Source organism: Rhinatrema bivittatum, chromosome 11 (assembly GCF_901001135.1).
Source record: "Rhinatrema bivittatum chromosome 11, aRhiBiv1.1, whole genome shotgun sequence".
NCBI lineage: Eukaryota > Metazoa > Chordata > Amphibia > Gymnophiona > Rhinatrematidae > Rhinatrema > Rhinatrema bivittatum.
Window position 1 is genome coordinate 88,632,479 of NC_042625.1, and position 17,145 is coordinate 88,649,623.

A 17,145-nucleotide genomic window follows, 5' to 3' on the forward strand; every position below is an offset into this window, starting at 1 on the left:
TCATCTTCTTGGTAAATGAAGAGTCTGAGGCATCCACTTTCAGAACCTTGAGAAGGTCAAGCACTTCCTCCAGCAATGATACAATCTATCCATGGCCCTGCTGACCTTTAAACTGGTATCTGGAGCATCCCACACTCCCTGAACAGGAGAGCACTAACCGACTTATGAAAAGGGAAGGATTTTGCTGGACCTCTGAGAGCAACCATGACCGGGTCCACTGCTCCCAATTCAGAATCCCGCCAAGGGACCTCTATAACCAGCTCCTCCAGAACCACGGGAATAAGCAGGTTCAGCTCTTCCTTGTGGAACAAATCGCACCGCCTTAGGGTCATCTCCCTCGACTGCCGTGCTCTGCGATAGTGCCTGATCTGGGTCCTGCTCAACTGCCCGGCCCTGAATCCTGAGAATCCAGCTCATGGTCACCATCATTGTCCAAGTCGGCCAAAGAATTATCCACAGCGGCCAGAGGCCCTCAGGAGTCCCCATATCCACAGAGGTCCTGGATCTCTTTGTGGGCCTCAGTGGGATCCCTTTCACAGTCCTGCAAAGTGCAGTCTTCCTGGTCTTGTGAAGTAAAAGCACGAACTCTGATGAAAAAGAAGAGCCACCCGAGTCTCCCCTGGTGTCCTCCTCACTCACACTAAGGGGCCCTATTTGGCCTCTGGACTTCCCCTGGAGGACTCTACCTCCAGAGATAAAGGAGGGAGATCCCTGCCCCCCTCTGTGGCCCATGCAGAAGAGCTGAATTTGGCAAAAATGGCCGCCGTTCCTGCACTCAACAGGAACAGATCATCGGAAGGAGGTCGCACCGGCAAGAGCCTCCCCAGCTCGTGGCACTTATTCAGTTTGACCCCTGCCTTGCTCTGTGCCAGAGACGCGACTGAACGTCTCCGCAGGTGGTACAAACCGCCCCACACAGCATGGAAGTTGATGCCGGGTTGACCACAATGTGGGGCAAGGGGGACGGAAAGGGACAGCTTGACTGGAGCCACCCGAGATAGTAGAGAGCAGTGAGGGACCGGACACACGCTGACTGCCTCTCTCCTCTGTGCACTGAAAAAAGACTTGGTCTTTCACTTAAAAATAAAAAAAAAGAGGCTCTTCCCTTAGAGAGGCAGCAGGCTCCACTGGTCCCACAGGGTGAGTGATCCAGGACCCCTTGTTTTCAACCCTGTCTAGCAAGAAGACTGTGAGATGAATAAGGGTCCCCACCTCCACCATCTGCTGCAGACAGAGAAATACTGAAGGACTTCAGGTGGCACCTCATTTTAAGTGCCAGTAAAACTGTCTCCATCTGTTGGAGAGAAGGCAAAACCCAGGAGTCTGGACTGATCTGGGTAAGTACAGGGAACCAGGGTTCAAATCCCACCGCCACTCCTTGTGACCTTGAGCAATCACTTCACCCTCCAATGCCTCTGGTACGAACAGATTTTGAGCCCACTGGGGACAGGGAAATAACTTTTTAGTGCCAAAACGTGAAATATAAAAAAATCAGAATAATCCAATTAATGCCACCCACCTCTTGTCATTTTTGCTAAACCAGACTAAACATGGCTCTCCCTCTGAACATTCTACCACACTACTATATATTTTATGTATATAATCAAACTAATAAATAGCCTTTCCCAAACAAGGTTCAAACTGTGTACACAGCAAAACAAGCAGCAAGTATAATAAAATCAGCCCACAAAATCAGCAATACAATAAAATAAAACATAACCGTAATAAAAGCAACATCTAGTAAAACTAAACAAACCAACCAATAAATATTCAAGACTTTCAATTAATAAGATCCCAAAATAAACAGAAAGCAGACAGCTTCACAATCTTTGCTGACTTATGGCATCATAAACAAGCTCCACATCTCTAACCCATCTCCATTCATTTAAATTCCCTTGCCCTATACAAACCCTACCCTGCAAAAAATGTCTGCTCGCTAAGTAAATATTTCTACTTCTGTAACCACTAAGGGGTCTCAAAAAAAAAAAAAATAAATAAATACATCTGCTCTCTTCTAAATGCCCAAATAAGACTGACTCACAGTCTTACCTTGTGGTGCATACTGACCACCTTGGGGTCCATAGCTTCCCATGGAGTTCTGCTGATAGGGGCTCATCCCAGCATGCATTTGTCCTCCAGAAGACTGCCGTGGAGATAAGGCAGAGCTTGGCTGAGGAGATCCATATTGGGGCATCTGAGGAGTCCTCTGTATGTATCCTAACCGAAAGATCACAAAGCCATGGTTAAACAAAACTAGGGAAAGACACATTTGTAGGGGACAGAGGCAGAAAGGAAAAAACGTTAAAAAGATGAATGTACGAGGGCATCTTAAAAATTCCTTTGCAGCTAATCTATGAGAAGACCAACAGTTGAGTCAGCTTAGAAAGGGGAAGGTCAAGCAGCTTTGCGCATAACTGCAATACACTATATTACAGATAGGCATGTACTCACCTCTATCCTGGCCCAAGCTAGACTGATTCATGGAAGGATGCATGATGCTGTCAGACTGGCCGCTTGGTGGTCGAGGTGGCATCTGGTTGCCTATGCCATGGAAAGGATGCTTATTTACTACACCATGTCATCACTTAAGGGGCTATGTACCAACCATCACTAAATTTCACATCCAGAGTTTAACAAGCTTGGGGGCTACCCTATTAGAAGATACATACATAGCACATTAACATACTCGGAGGCACTCACACAACAAGCATGCATGTCCTACACGGCTGCTCTGACAGCTCTATCAGAGGCTGCAGTCCGGAACGAGCTACTTACCTGGCACTGTGGCCGGAGAGAGGGGTCCAGAACGAGACTGGGCAACAACGCTGGCAGGAGATCCTACAGGGGAAGGAGAGGGTCCACGAATTCCGGGTAAGTGGGGGGAGGTATGAGGAGAAAAGGGAGACTGGGCTGGGTTACTCTGCTCTCCCTGGCTGCTGGAAATCCCTGATGTGCTCACGCCAGGGCTCAGGGCTCCTTCTGTACCCATGGGCAAATCATCAATTGAACCCGACAGGTCCTGCAAGAGACAGTGAAAGAAACACGAACATTACCTTTCCAAGGAAACCTTTTTAAGTGCAGCACATCCATCTCTGCTTTGTAGACTCAGGATCCACTACTGGGTTCTCTGTGTGTTCTATCACCAAATCAGTGTCACAGTGGTAAACTCTCTATGCACAGACATTAGCATCAAGCAGGTAGAAGTTTTAAAAAGACCACTAAAAAAAAAAAAAAAAAAAAAAAAAAAAGTTGTCCTAACTATAAATTTCCATAATGCTAAGAGGAATGAAACCACCAGATGGTATTTGTATACAGCGACAAGGAGCTCAGCCTAACCCAGGAACTTCCACAAAACAGTGCAGCCAAAATTCGTTTTCATATCATGAAAACGAGAAAGCACCAATGCTAGAGTTAGCTGAGCAACTTCCAATGCCGGAGAAAACTAAGACATAGACACTTCGAACCAAACTAAGTGCTCTGACCATCCTTTCATGACTACTAACCAGAGAAGACATTACCTGGAACCCATTGCTTTTAACCACATATTTTCTCATGCATGAACATTCAAAGCCATCTAAACAAAACTGAGCTTCAAAACTCTCAGGTACAGCACACCACTAGTGCAAACCCAAGTTCTATAAACCAGGCTTCTTCCTATCCCTGTGTTCCTACTTATAGCAATCCAGTGAGGCTGTGTGGCTCGGCCGTGAGAGCTTCTTCGCCAGCTCTGCTCAGAGAATGGGTGCCAGGATGTGGAGAAACTTCCCCACGTGTTCCCAATGTGCTTTGATGTATTTTATTGCTTATCTGCCATGCAGATCAGACAAACTGGAAAGCCTCCAAGCCTTTTCCACAGGAGCTCGCACACCAGGCTGGCTTCTTCTCTGTAGCCTCCGTTTCTCGGCTTGAGAACGCTGCCCGGTGGTGTTCTGGGATGCGACGCGATCGCAGAAGTCTGCATGGGTTCCCAGGACTAGCTGCCCCGTGAGAAGCAATGCCGAGTTGGGTCTGTCAAGGTTCCAGACAAAAAGTGCAACTCTGCAGCCAACACCTTCAGTTCACACCACAACAAAACCAGGACTGGAAAGTCACACGTTCTACCATGAAAAGGGAAGGAGGAAGAGAGGGGAAACCTGATCTGACCAGCACCAGTCTTAAAAAGACCCAACAGTTCCCATTTCCATGGGCCATCTGCTCCTGGCCCCACCCAATCTCTCCTACAGCAGGAGAACAGTGGCTCTGTGCACCACTCAGGGCCAGGTCAAGTCCTCTGCTACAATGAGTTTTATTTCCTGGTGAAACTAAAGAGTTAAAAGACGTTTTGCACGCACTTTAAGTCTGTATAGTGGAAAGAGACAAACTAAAAAACTGACAGATTACTCCGTAACAGTTCAAGTGCCTTGTAAGATCGATGAAAACAGGTAAGAACTTAAACCAATTATAACGTGCACTGGATAAACATCCTATCCATCAGGTTAAAGCCTGTCCCGCACCCCCTAACAATTTGTGATAAGAATAGTCTTTCCTCAACACCAAGCCAGCCTAGTCTGTTGGACTTCAAAACTTGTGCATGTTATCAGAGGGCTAGACCCCTGTGGGTGATCAATACTCCCCAATAATCGTTATACAAAAGACTGGGAGAAGTGGCTGTCTACAGCATAACTAGGGCAAATGAAAAATGGCAGATGTTGGCCTCCGTGTCCAGATTCTGGTTAAGGATTTGGCTGTCCACCAAACAAGGAGGGTGGGCAAAATAGTTACACCCAAGTGTTATGGTCTGTTCTCACTAACCATGTATCCAACTACCTAGCTCTGTATAACAAAAAAGAAAAAGAAAATAACTAGCAGAATAGAATCATTCCAGTTGCTGCAGTCCTGCATGTGGACTTGGGACAGCCCTATCACTTATGTAGTTCTGTATCAGAGGACATACTAAAGCAGATTGGCTTCAGTTAGCAGTGGGCCTTTGTGCCACCCCCTTCACGATCCTCTAATTCCCAGCCCCCTTCCCCATTAAATGTCCACCGTAAAAGGGATAAAAATCAGTTTTTCAAAACCTGGAGCAATCCATCTCACCTCCTTCCCCAGATCATCAGAATTCACAGCCACCCGTAGAGAAAATGGGAGCACACCATTCACCCAGACAGGAAAAATCTTACATAAAAAGTGCAGAAAAAGAAGAGAGAGAGAGTTGAGGATGTGCCTTTGTGACCTGTTTCTCTAGTGTTTTACCATCCCCAGCAGAGTGACTAGTGTATGTCCAGAGAACACCCCACAGGGGCTTCTAAGAGTAAAGAGCAATTTAGCCAGCTCAGCCTTGCCGGCTCCCTTCAGACAGGCGAGCAGAAGCTGGCTGGCTCCGGCTGCAGGGACTGGAAGGGAGGAGCTCTCCAGCTACGGGAAGATAAATTACACTCCCACTGCAGAACCATATTAACCTTTTATTCAAATTCATTCCGCCAATATTTCTAAGGGGACTGGAGAGAATTGCTACTATTTGGTTGAGGACAAGAGTCACCACTGAGCATGGGGGAAGGCAGGTGTAGATGTTGGGGGTTCTGCCCTTGGTACAGGAAAACTGCAACAGCATCTGGGCTGTTGCAGTAGCAGCAGCAGCCATTGATTTTTCACAGGTCAATATTCTACTCCTACAGATCTGCTCACCAAGAGCTTTAATCACATCTACTGCTTCAGTACAGTCTGCCCTACCCCCGCCGAGACCCCTTCCCCAAAAGGTAATGTCGCCTTCTCACAAGGCACTCTCCCCACTCACGCCATCAGCTTTCCATCACCCGCAAAAAAAGCAGGGAAAAAAACAAACCAAGCATTCTATAAAAGGGTGACATCTTTTCCCAGTACTGCTTAAGATTGCTTTGTCCCCCTTGTCTGACTCTTCCCACCCCACAAACGCAGCCTTAATATGCTTGCGATACTCTTCTGTGTCCCAAGAATGAACAATTGCTTACTGTCTCTACAGAGACAAATATTCTTTGGGAGCCATTTCTCATGCTACTTTGAGCAGATACCAAATCCCCTCCTTGCACTCTTAATTATTAAAGCATGACAGACCGCCAGGCCATAATGAAGCCCCACTATCTGAAAACTACCAGCATGCTCAGTAGCCCTTCATTCTACAGCAGTACTACCAAAATAATCCTTAAACATAAATCAGCAGTCAAGGGCAACAACATTATAGCAGTATTCCTTGGTTTCTTTTTTTTTTAGAAACAGGCATTTATAAAATACTGCAAAGCACTTCCTTAGCCAGGCCTGTCCCTACCACAGGTAAATCGGGATACCACTGTGTTTATTAGCATTTAAATCCATACTTCCTAAAATATAAATACAGTACACCTGGCTGAAAAATAACCTTGGAGATGTTAAAAGCTGCAGCTGTGCCATCAAGTTAGCAACTCTATCTATGGAAAAAATATGAAGGATACAAGAAATAAAATCTCTTCAGAAAATAAAGAAAACAGACTAGAGGCATGAGATCAGGGGATGGTAGCCACGAGAACAGGCAAAACTAATATTTTGCAAACTGAAGATGGTACAGCTGTGATAGCCCAGGACAAATGCAAACATTTGTGCTGTGTGCATTAAGTCACAATCATAACAGATCATACTGCTCTCCAATTTTGTTATTAAACATTCCAAAAAACCTAACATGTCAGTAACTGTAAGAGGACAACTGAGCTATTGTGGTGCAATTGTGTCCATCTTAAAATAAAAGGCCACTTGAATTTTACAACAATACTGGGAAGTTCAGGTATTCTAGAGAATATTCTGTATTTTACTACTGGCCAATCCATCACCACTACAGCATTCCCTGTCCCAATCCGGAGAGTCACTTTGCAGCACTTCAAAACGGGAAACTGAAGTTTCTTCTGCCATGGTTCCACCCCCCACCCCTCCCAAGTATAAACAAATGAGGAAAAGCATTGCCATGGTAACCTATTCCACATGTCAACCCATGCCGATTACTAGCCCCAGAAGTCAGAGGTCGCTAGAGTAGTCAATTACTAGCAAACTGGTTTCTCCCCATTGCTGCACTGACCTGATGTAATTCTTGAAAGCTGCTCAAAACGTATTTACTCCAATAAAATAGTTTTATCTACAGCTGTTTCCTGACCTTCATTTCTACATATCCAAGTAGATTAGTTCAGCAACCTTAGATTGTAAGCCCTCTGGGGATAGGGAAATACCTATAGTACCAAATTGTAAATCCGCTTTGAAGTGCTGAAAAAAGTGAAAAGAGGAATATATTAAAAAAAAAAAAACCAACAAAAATAAAAAACCCACCCCTAAATCTAATCTAAATCCAAATATTATTTTATTTCCCATTTCAGAAAACTCAGTGGCTTCCTAAACCCTCATTCCTGTACAAAAAGGCCAAAACTTAAACAGTAGTAAAATTCAGACCAACAATCTGCAGTGTTTGTGTTTTTTTTTTTAAACAGCACTTATACTCATTCAATAAATGCATGGTAAAAATCCACTTCAAAAGCAGACAAATGTTCTCATCACATCCACTAAAAAAAAAAAAAAAAAAAGAAGAGGAGGAGGAGAAGGGAAGACAAGAACGCCCTATCCTCCCCTGAGCCCACACACACTCAAAGCACCACATATGGGCTCAACTTCCAGTTTATCTGAAGCAGGTTAGAAGGAAAAAAGACACTGGAAAGACAGGCAGCGTCTATGCCCACACACAAAGCAGTTATGATCAATGATTTGGATCTGAAAAAGGACACCGATGCAAGAACAGGCAGAACACAGGCCAATAGGGAACTTTTTAAATAAATAAAAAAAAAAAAAAAAAAAAGGAGCCAAGCCTACTATAACCAGCTCCACAAGACCTACAGCACAGTGAAGTCAGTCCTTTTCAGATTACAGATAGTCTCCTCCCTTCTGGCAGAAAGCAACCCGTGACAGATTTGTCTAGGGCCAGGGAAATGTCCCAAGGCACCAATGACTAGTTTCTCAGAGATACTGCGTGACATTAGGAGTTTAACATTTTTTTTTAATATCGGTTTTCCAGTGAAATTGTGCATAAAGACAAGAGAATTACGAATTAATCTAGTGAAAAGCAGCCAGGCCCGGGAAGCTGCTTAATACATACAGGCAGGAAGCAGACCTGATCCACCAGCGACTAGAATAGAAACAGGAAACGGGCCCGGGAACCAGCATAACAGCAATCTGCTGCAAACACAGGCTCCAGCACGAAGTGCAGGCAAAGCAAACTGCCTGCACAGCTCCCAGCAGCCTGATTTATACGGCGCAAGCTGATTGGCTGTCCTTGGCAGAAAGCTACACTGAGTGCACAAGGTTCAATGCAGCTCAGAGCTGCCATGGCTGGTATGGGGGCGGGGAATTTCCTTCTAAATACCAGGTTATACTTTCAGCTCCGAACGAAGAGGAAGAAAAAAAAAAAAAAAGGAAAAGCTGCAGAAGCTCAAGAGAAGTACCCCCAAAACACACGGGGTGTGTGTATGTGGGGGAGGGGGGAAGATAACCTAGCCAAAACTGATGTTACACAATCGTGCCTCAGTGCAAGCAGGAAGGTTATTGAACACAAGCTGAACACAGCTTACAAGAATTCGCTGCTCCCCAGCGAAAGCATGTGACCCGTCACGTGACTCCGCAGCAAACATTCTGACAGCAAGGAGGCAGCTCGGCTAAGGAGCGCCCAACGCGCTGAGAGGGGGAGGGGATGCTGGGCAAGGCACCGCGCAACCGGGGTTTTGTTTTTTTTTTTCTTTTTAACCAGGATCCCCACCTACCCCTCGGAGCAGGGAAAGTGTGCATAGAAGGGTTCTTTCCCGTTCCCCATTAAGTCTTATATACACATTTCCCTTGAAGCTCCCCGAGAGAGAGATGCAGTTGTGTGGCTGTATATTTCCGTTTATCGCATCTCTCACTTTCAGAGCACAAATCAGTTTTAAACTCCACCCTTCACTCCTAAAAACCTGGGGGGAAATACCAAACGCCACCCACACGACAAGGGTAACACAAGGACAACAGCAAAAGCATTGCTAGGTACTTAAAAGATTCGGGGCTTGGGCCCATCTGTGCCGCCCACCCTACCCCCTCCTCCCCTGGGAGAATTTCATAATTAAACTTGACAATCACATCACCTCCCCCTGCCAGCCTCTACTGGCTGCCTGACGGCTTCAGGTTGCAGATGAGAATGGTTTGCTGTCTTTCCCCACACAGGTTTCCAGCTGCAGACTGCTTTGCCAGCAGAAGCTCCTTGGGGTGTGTGGGGCTCTGCCCCTCCCGGATCCATATCTAGCTGGTTCAGAGGTTGAGGGCCTGGCCAGGTTAAAATTGGGTATGGGTACCAGGAAGCAGAGGAGAATGGGAGCTGGGACAGTGCCAGGGAGTGCCTATTCAGAGACTGAGGGACAATGTGAGATGAAGCTTTTGCTGCTATTTTTATTTGTTTGTTGTGTTTTTGTTTTTGTTTTTTTTTTGGGGGGGGGGGGGGTGTTTGGAGAGGTGCTCCTAGATTCCTGGATAATAAAATTACTATATTTTTCTTGAGCAAATCTGAACCAAAAATTAAATACAAACAAAAAAGTAGTCTGTCTGGCAAGAATGTCCTGCATAGATGAGAATTATGCACCAGAAAAAGCCAGATCAGCTGAAAACAAAATATGCTTGCTCCCAACATGTAAATTCTATGTAGAAGACACATGCAGGTCAGAGAATGAACTGGTTCCAGAATATTTTACACTAATATTCTTCATCAGGCAACACAATTTTCCAACTCGGTGTCTCATTCTCTGATCTGGTCCTTATTTTTTTTTTCCTCTCTCTGGTGTCCACCTCTTCTGTTTCAGTTTTCTCTTTCATTTTCTACAATGAATATTTTTATATACTCTCTCCTCCACCTGCTTTGCTCCCTATGCTTCCTGCCTGCTCTTCTTTTCCCATCACTTGTCCCCTTCTGCTATGCTGTCCCCTTCCTCTTACATTCTCTCTAGATTCTTCCTTCTCCCCTCCCCAAATCCAGCATCCTCGTGCTCTCTCACCACTACCACCCCTCCATCCCTCTCCCCTATCCCTGCTATGCTCTTCTCCCTCCTGCTCCCCGCCATTATAAGATATGGCCCTGCATGGCAGAGGAAGCTGTCTCACAGCGTAAGTCACAAGATCTACAGGGATCTAGGAGACTGGTCCCATGAAGTAAGAAGTTGGTGCAGTTTTTTTTTACCACCTCTACTAACCTGAAGGGAAGGGGCGTAATGGTCTGAAGTACTGGTATAAGCTGGAATGGTATGTTCCAGGTTGGGACTTGTGATCTTCGCAGAGTTTTCAATTGTCACCTTCAGTGGGATATGGATTTTGGTTGCAGCGTTTTACTAGCAGAGCTCCACAATTATGGAATATATGTTTCCAACTGCAGTTCGGTCAGAACTGATCAAAAATTCGGGAAACATGTCAAGGCTTTCCTATTCTCTATTTAATTTAACGTAATGCTACCTAATGTTCTATATTCCTAATGTTTTATTCAAAGTTTATTCAATGTAACGCTCTCATGCGAGGTTATTGTTTCACTGTAAACCGGTTTGATTTGTATCCCATGCAAGAAGATCGGTATATAAAAGTTAAAAATAAATAAATAAATATTGCTTGAGTGGGTGTTTTTATATTTATGGATGTTTTCACTGTAAGTTACTGTAATAGTTTTGCTTATGATGTGGTATGTACATTTTTAAATAAAAGGACAGAGACTCTGAGAAGAAAACAAGTCATACTGGGTATTGGGGAGAGAGCAGAGCATTGTACCAGGAACTGGGGAAAGTCTTGTACTCTTGGTCCCTCTGGAATGGGGACAAGGAAGTTTGCTGCTGCTGTAGTCAGGACATGGGCTCCCATATGCTAGTGCCTAGCAACACCCCCTGGACAGCAAGAAAAAGATAGCTCAAGCCTTTTAACATGTGTGCATTTCCTCCCATCGCTCATACAATGCCCTGTCCACCCCTCATTAGTAGACTACAGTGACCCGACACCCACCACGTGCAGAATCAGATCCTGAGCAGCAGAGGGTTATACTTTTACCCCAAGACTTTGACAGAAGATACAAATCTCTTCACCTCATCACTAGTGGGAGCCGCTACAGTGTGCCAGAAAACTACTTAAGATTTCAGATATACCACATCTTCACCTACAAAACCCAACACTTATGAACCGACTACACCAGCTCCACCACTAATTTTGTGCCTTCCACACTGATCATTCTGTTTGATGGCCAATTCACCAAAGTTGTCCCGTTGTCACCCACCTAAAGACCTCATACTAAGTCAGTGTATACTTATTTCTACTACAAAAGCAGCTAAAGAAAGGGGGGAGGGAAAAAAAAAAAAGTTACCACCTTCACCTCCAGCGCACCATTAGGGTCTTGGAAATGGTAAATTACAAAGGTAAAAATTATCAAGACCTTGTCAAATCATTCACCCTTGCCTAATGATCCACAAACACATAGCCAACTGCTCCCACCAGTGTCCATTATTATTCTTCTCTCAATACCCAGAACACTGTCCACATTCCCGTAAACCGGAGCAAGCGATCTCAGTGCTTCAGACATGATAAATATAAGAGGTGGGAAGCAGGATTCAGATCCTGCTTCTCCTACCAACACTCCTTGTGCCCCAGGGAAATTCTCTCTCCTTCCCCCCCCCCAATCACCACAGGTACCTACTGAGAACTGTTTTGGGAAGGGACTTAGACCCCTATGGCATCCTAGTTGCTGGAATAAGTACAAAGATTGGGGGAGGCACAGTCCCCAGTACGCACTGGCAGGCTGGACGGACGCGTCTGAAGACTCAGATTCAAGTCGTCTTGTCCTCCTTTGCTGGAAGCTATTGAAGGGGTTGATGATGCCTGAGAGCCAAAGGAATCCTGCGATAACTCCTGAAACCCAAAAAGGAAAGAAAAAGTGAACAGAGACCAGACACAATCTCAACACATTTGCAACATGGACCCTAAAATACCATTGGATTTTCAAGGCTACCCAAAACTTCCCCTAATAAAATATTCAGAACAGGCTATTACACCGAGCCCATAAAAGACTGCTGCCTAGATGATCTTATAGATGTACAAAGTGCACTAACTATTTAGCTTTGTCCTTAGTTTAGAGAAGCTGAAAGATTGCGTCAGTGCATATTCTTAAGTCAGATGAGAGAAAAAGCACATGTAAGGGTGAGGTGTTTAAAAAAACAGTCACCTGTCCAGTTAACCAAATGGAATGGTCTCTTATTTGAGCAATTCTTGCACTAGCTGAACCCCTGCCTTTGTGAACCAAGGGCCGGGGACATGAATTAATAGCAACAAGAGCAGAAATTAAGGATTCCATTACTGCTCCCAAGTTTCAAACCTGCCCCCACTCAGCCTTCTCCCACCACCCCCTTTTGGCATACACCCAAGGAAGTAATAAGCACCCTGTAGGTGGTTTCTTTTTAGTACCTATAAATTACTTCCCCGGAGAGAAGTTACATTTGTAGCGGTGTCACAAATTAGTCCATACTGTCTGGAGATACCTCATGCACAGCATTAAGCAATTAAGAATCAGCAGGTTAGGTTTCGTAACGTGAAAATGACACTGGTCAGAGGGAAAATTCAAAAATCTGTTTCGATTCATAGAGAAGGCATTTAAAACTCTGAAAATGAATTTAAAAAGATGAATGAGCCATCTAAACACAGGCCTACGAGTTCCTTGGTATCTACTGGCTTTCCATTAACTTGGCTATTGTAGCTTTGTAAGCACTGATACACTGTCATACATAGAAGCCTTTTCTTTATTAGCTGACCACAGGCTAAATGTTTACACACATTATTGCATTTTTTTTTTTCATCCTACCCCCAAACACACATGGCATATTCTTACCATTCCTGCATAACAAAATATGCAAATCAGATGGCAAGCTGTGGAAGGTTTTTAAAATAGGTTAGGTTGTGATGGCAAAATAGCGATGTTGTGTGAATCGCACTGGCCACGTTACACAAGACTGTGGTAGAAGGCAGGGAGAACCCCAAGAAGAAGAGGAGGGGGGAAAAAATGAGAGAGAGAGAGAGAGAGAGGGACTGGAGGATAAATAGTTGCACTGTTTCAGCTCTTCTGGGGTCCCTTCACCCCAACCCCCTAGGCCTGCAGCAGTCAAAGCAGGATACTAATGGCAAGAGACAGATTCTTCCTGCTCCTCATGCTTCCCCATTTATAAAGAGGTAGCGAGTACGGGCAGAGAAGCAGCAGCCATGGATAAGAGCTGGGCGCTCATATTCTTAGCCCCCCACAGCTGCAGCCTAAGACACGGGGCACAAAGAAGAGGAAAAACGCTGCACCCGGGAAAGGTGCGAGGGGGTGGAGAGGAGAAGCTGAGCGCGCCATCGTCTCCACCAGGAAGCAACAGCGAGAAAGTCTGTGTGCACCTTTCATTGACAGTTAACAGTTTAAGTAAAAATGTCTTTAAAAAAAAAACAAACCCCACTGAAAATGCAAGATGGTAAGAAAAGTAGAGGAAGCAAGCAGGAAGAGAGAATGAAACACAGGAGGAGAGCTGCTGCCGCAGAAGCAGCATGGAAATAAGTGAGCCTTAATACGAAGGTCTGGACAGACACTTCCTGTACAGCACGTGCTTCTGTCCGATACTGCCGTCAAGACTTCCCAATCCAGGAACCGGTTCTGGCCTACAAAAAAAACCCAAACAATAGCGCAGCGCCTCAGCGGGTAAAAGCTGGCCACACGTACGTTAAGAGCTCCTGCCATCGCGCAAGCATCAGCACCCCCTTCCCTCCCACTGCCAAGTTCTTTCCACACGCGATCGGCGTCGGCCGCCGTCGGGTCCTACCTGTGGAGGTGGGAAGCGTTGCTGGGAGTATGCAGTCTGTTGCTGCTGAGGCGACTGCTGAGGGTACGAAGACTGCTGAGAGTGGGCGGAGGGGACCGCCGGCTGCTGCTGCTGTGCGTAGGGCGTCGGTGCCTGCTGCTGGGAGTAGGGAGGCTGGCTCTGTGCGTGCTGCTGCTGCTGCTGAGACGGAGGCTGTGCCGTGGGCTGCTGCGGCGGCTGCTGCTGCTGGGTATATGGAGACTGAGACTGCTGAAGAGGGGCCTGGGACTGCTGCTGGGAGTAGGCAGGCTGCGAGGACTGCAGCTGCTGAGGTTGAGGCTGAGGTGCTTGCGACGGAGGATAAGGAGACTGGGATAGAGGGGCCTGCGATGGCGCTTGCTGAGTGTAAGAAGGTTGCTGCTGCGGATGAGGGCTTTGCTGGTTGTAATAGGGAGACTGACCCTGCTGTCCATACCCACCGGGGCCCTGCTGTCCATATGGAGGAATCTGAATAAGGGGGGACACAAGGCAAAATTAAACAACGACTGAAACCCTCACAAGCAAAGTTCCTGCACAGGCATATTTGCGTGCCAAGCATCTAACAGTTTGCCTGGCACATTAGTGTTGTCAAATTCGGCAATACATTGTAATGGGGGAGTGCTTTACTGGCCAGATATACAGACACAAGACATCAAATTAAGGCTGTTGGCACATACTCATGAAAGCTAACATGCATCCGTTTGGCAGGTCTGGAAGTCAAGTGTAAAGTTTGTATCCAAAATGACGATGCTGTTCATAACAAGCAAAAAAATAAATAAAAACAGTTTCCTCCTAGGCCCTCAATCTGTCATTCCCCAGACTGTCCTGCAGCCTGAATACCTGCAGAGTTTCAAAACAGTAACACAGCGGTGCTCTGCCCTAGTCACACTGAGCCACTTCTATAAAAAAAAAGGTAGGCGGACACTTTCACCGAGGCCTTGAATCATCTCTACCCTGCTAAAGTCACTGGGAAAACAAGGAGTTTACTTTCCAAATGAATATATTCTTCACAGCCTCTCAACTGCTCAGTTTTCCCAAACAAACTGGTTTTTCACCCCCCCCCTTCCTGTGGGGTAGAACACAAAAATGGACCGTCTGGCTCAAGCCGGACTCTCTGTGCTCAGGACATCAAACAATAGGCCAGGAACTGTTCATGTCACAAGCAGGGAGAATAAAGCAGGAGCTGAATAGCCCACTTTAAGTGGCTGGAAGGGTAAAATGGATTTAATTTAGAAACGCAGCAGCGACTTGGAACACGCATACAACTCAACCATCTCATTTTCAAAGTCTCTTTCAAACTGTAGACTCTTGTTCTTATTGGTGTTTTTCTGTGGGATAAAGGAAGCACACTGGGGACTCTTAAGAGCCACATGCAGATTCCATGGCTGCAGCCGAGTAAATACCAATTTAGAGGGAATGTGATGCAATGCCCAAGTGGAAAAGCACCGATGTGACATCACTGAAGCAGACTAAGCCAGACACCCAATGCTTAGAGTCACATTATAATACGTTCTCCGCACTAGCATTCACACTGGGCAAAATATACAACTTATATGCCAGTTACAATTTTTAAAACCACTGGCATTTTTGTAAAAACTTTAATCTTGTGCAGCAAGGAATCTGTCCCCAGTTGGATTACTGGGGTGCACAGCATAGCCCCCCCCATGGCACACTTAGGAGTCTGATGCTTAGTCACAATACTGGCATTCTGCTGTCAACATTGACAGAAAAAGGTACCAGTGAATCAGGACTTGGCCAATTCTGATGCTGGTACCAACATTCATCAATAAGAGATGTTATAAAGTAGCTTCTAATTTCATAACATACTGTCTTCCTCCCTAGGCAGGCTTTAAAATGTAGAGAGCAAAGCTCTCAGACTGAGCAAACCTATATAAAATAAGCAATACAAATAACGTTACATAACCAAAACCTGCAAATTATCTGGTTTGGGCAGCTCAGCATTACCTGCCACGTAAAGCCCTGTACCAAAAGCAACAAAACACCCTTAAATCTGTCCTCTAGAAAAATAAAATTCAAAGAATATATAGGCGGGGAAAAGAAGTGCCTGGCTACTGAGGTCTTGGTGCTTCCACCATGGGCAAAATGTGTCAGCACCCACCTGCTGTGCATAGGGGTTGCTGCCCATGCTACCCTGTGTCCTTCCCTGCATGGCCATTGGGTATCGCTGGGGCGTCTGTGGTCCATACGGTTGACCTGGATAGCCGTGTCCCTGCTGTGGCCCTGAAGGAGGTCCCTGCTGTTGCGTGTATGGATTACTTGCTCCATACGGCTGAGGTCTCATCTTGCCCATCTGATCCATTGGACTGGAAGGCTGCAAGGAAAGAGAATGAAGGAAGAATGGATGGACGGGATAGACAGACAGACTGCTTTATTCCTAGATAAGGTGGGAGGGGTGGAATTGTCAATCTCACATGTACCAAAAATGATCAGCACTGCCCCAAGGTCCTAAATCATCCCCACTCTTAGCAGTGAGCCAGGTTTGAGATCTGAATTATGAATTTTTCTTCAAAAAGTTAATCTGTAGAAGTAGCTTTATTATATATACTCTAAGATGCTGCACGTTTGCATAACTTTATTACAGAAAATGGAAGCTAAGGTGCTGCACTCACTCGGATCTACCTAGGAAGTCCAACCAACATCTGGGGCTTGGTGACCACAAACTCTTACAGGTGAATTTTAAAAGCCCTACGTGCGCCAAATTCGGGAGATATGTAGCTTGGGCTGGCGCGTGCCACGCAGATTAAGGCACACGCGAGAATGCACTCAAATCAAAACTTATTAAAAAAAAAAAAAAAAAAAGGGGGTGGGGCGAGGGCGTTTGCCTTGAAATGCATGCAAAAATATTTACGTACATAAGTGTGCGGTGGACTGCGTGCAAGCATTAAAATAAAAAAATAATAAAAAAAAAAAGCTAGGTGAGTCAGTGGTGTTTTTAAGGGTCTGTGTTAAAGGGAAAAGGAAGGCTAAACAGGAGGGGTTAGGAAATCCGATCCGTTAACTTGGTGAACTGGGAAAGAGGGCTATTGCATCAGCACTTTTTTTTTTTTTTTTAAATCCCCCTCCCCCTTATGCGGGAGAGCTGGCATTTGCACGCACAGGTCCATATAAAATTGTGCACACATGTACATCCGATTTTATAACATGCATATACACGCGGATATTATAAAATGGCCACAACCATTCACGTGAACTGGCATACGCATGTACGTGTACGCCCGCGCGGATGTTTTAAACGTTATCTCCAGGTTTATGATAA

General features: G+C 45.5%; 1 protein-coding gene across 1 annotated transcript in view; it reads right to left on the minus strand.

Annotated features, from left to right (window-relative positions):
- ARID1A (AT-rich interaction domain 1A) overlaps positions 1 to 17,145 on the minus strand; it is an 86,956-nt gene that overhangs the window by 41,980 nt on the left and 27,831 nt on the right. The window contains exons 2-7 of the mRNA XM_029619245.1: positions 15,988 to 16,200; positions 13,851 to 14,336; positions 11,800 to 11,916; positions 2,776 to 3,019; positions 2,452 to 2,541; positions 2,050 to 2,217 (exon numbers count right to left, since the gene is read on the minus strand). Coding sequence (XP_029475105.1) covers positions 2,050 to 2,217; positions 2,452 to 2,541; positions 2,776 to 3,019; positions 11,800 to 11,916; positions 13,851 to 14,336; positions 15,988 to 16,200 — 1,318 coding nt within the window. The remainder of the gene's footprint in view (positions 1 to 2,049; positions 2,218 to 2,451; positions 2,542 to 2,775; positions 3,020 to 11,799; positions 11,917 to 13,850; positions 14,337 to 15,987; positions 16,201 to 17,145) is intronic.